Genomic DNA, 787 nt, shown 5'->3' with positions numbered 1-787 from the left:
AACCATCTGAAGGAGTTTTAAAACACTTATGCCTTAGGTCCATTCCCATGTAAAGTTTTTACATCTTTTGTCCACTTCTCACAAATACAGAACAGATTACATTATAATAAATTTTATTATTGAAAAATGTATGATTCAATAGTGTGCAAAGCGATGCTATCAGCTTATCATTACTCATCCTTCAATTATTGTGTTAAAGTAAAGTGATCTTTTGCTTTTGTTGATAAGAAGAAAAAAAGTAGTGGTTTTGGGGAAAGGTAATCCAATGCGACATTTTATAGTGGAAAAATAAAGACATTTTTGTGGTGGAACACATCAACTCTAGTCTGATGTCTTGCAATTATATATTTATTTATTAAGAGATGTCTTCCAATTAATTACTTTGTTACTAAATTTCCTATCTGAAGATGTGCAGTGTCTTAGCAAATTTTCTCCGAAGATGTGTAGTGTCTTGTAGGTTAAGTTTTGAAACGACGCTCCTTCAAACTTGGTAAGTATGTTTTTTCTAACTAATTCAATTCATTGGGTGACTCATTTTTAAAAGGTTAATGTTAGATTTTGTAACAAATAGACAATTAATCTCTTACGCAAAAGTGCAAAATCCTCTCTCGCATGCAAATTATACTTCACTAAACAACATCCATAATGGTTAGTTTTCAAATAGAGAAAAAAGTTGTGATGATGATCATATACTATTCATTATGGTTGTGGGGGAGTACTACAACTACTACTTTTAGTATTCATGTTAATGCACAAAGTGACAGTTTGAAGGCAGGTGATACAATGA

At 31.3% G+C, this 787-nt stretch overlaps 1 protein-coding gene across 1 annotated transcript in view; it reads left to right on the top strand.

Moving 5' to 3' along the window:
- The first annotated feature begins 372 nt into the window (after positions 1-372).
- The window catches only part of LOC101509361 (G-type lectin S-receptor-like serine/threonine-protein kinase CES101), a 10,735-nt gene continuing 10,320 nt past the window's right edge, over positions 373-787 (top strand). The window contains 1 exon segment of the mRNA XM_027336529.2: positions 373-787. This exon segment is cut by the window's right edge and continues 8 nt beyond it. Coding sequence (XP_027192330.1) covers positions 646-787 — 142 coding nt within the window. The 5' untranslated portion in view covers positions 373-645.

The sequence above is a fragment of the Cicer arietinum genome, chromosome 7 (genome assembly GCF_000331145.2).
Source record: "Cicer arietinum cultivar CDC Frontier isolate Library 1 chromosome 7, Cicar.CDCFrontier_v2.0, whole genome shotgun sequence".
Taxonomy (NCBI): domain Eukaryota; kingdom Viridiplantae; phylum Streptophyta; class Magnoliopsida; order Fabales; family Fabaceae; genus Cicer; species Cicer arietinum.
This window is presented reverse-complemented; position numbering and strand designations above follow the sequence as displayed.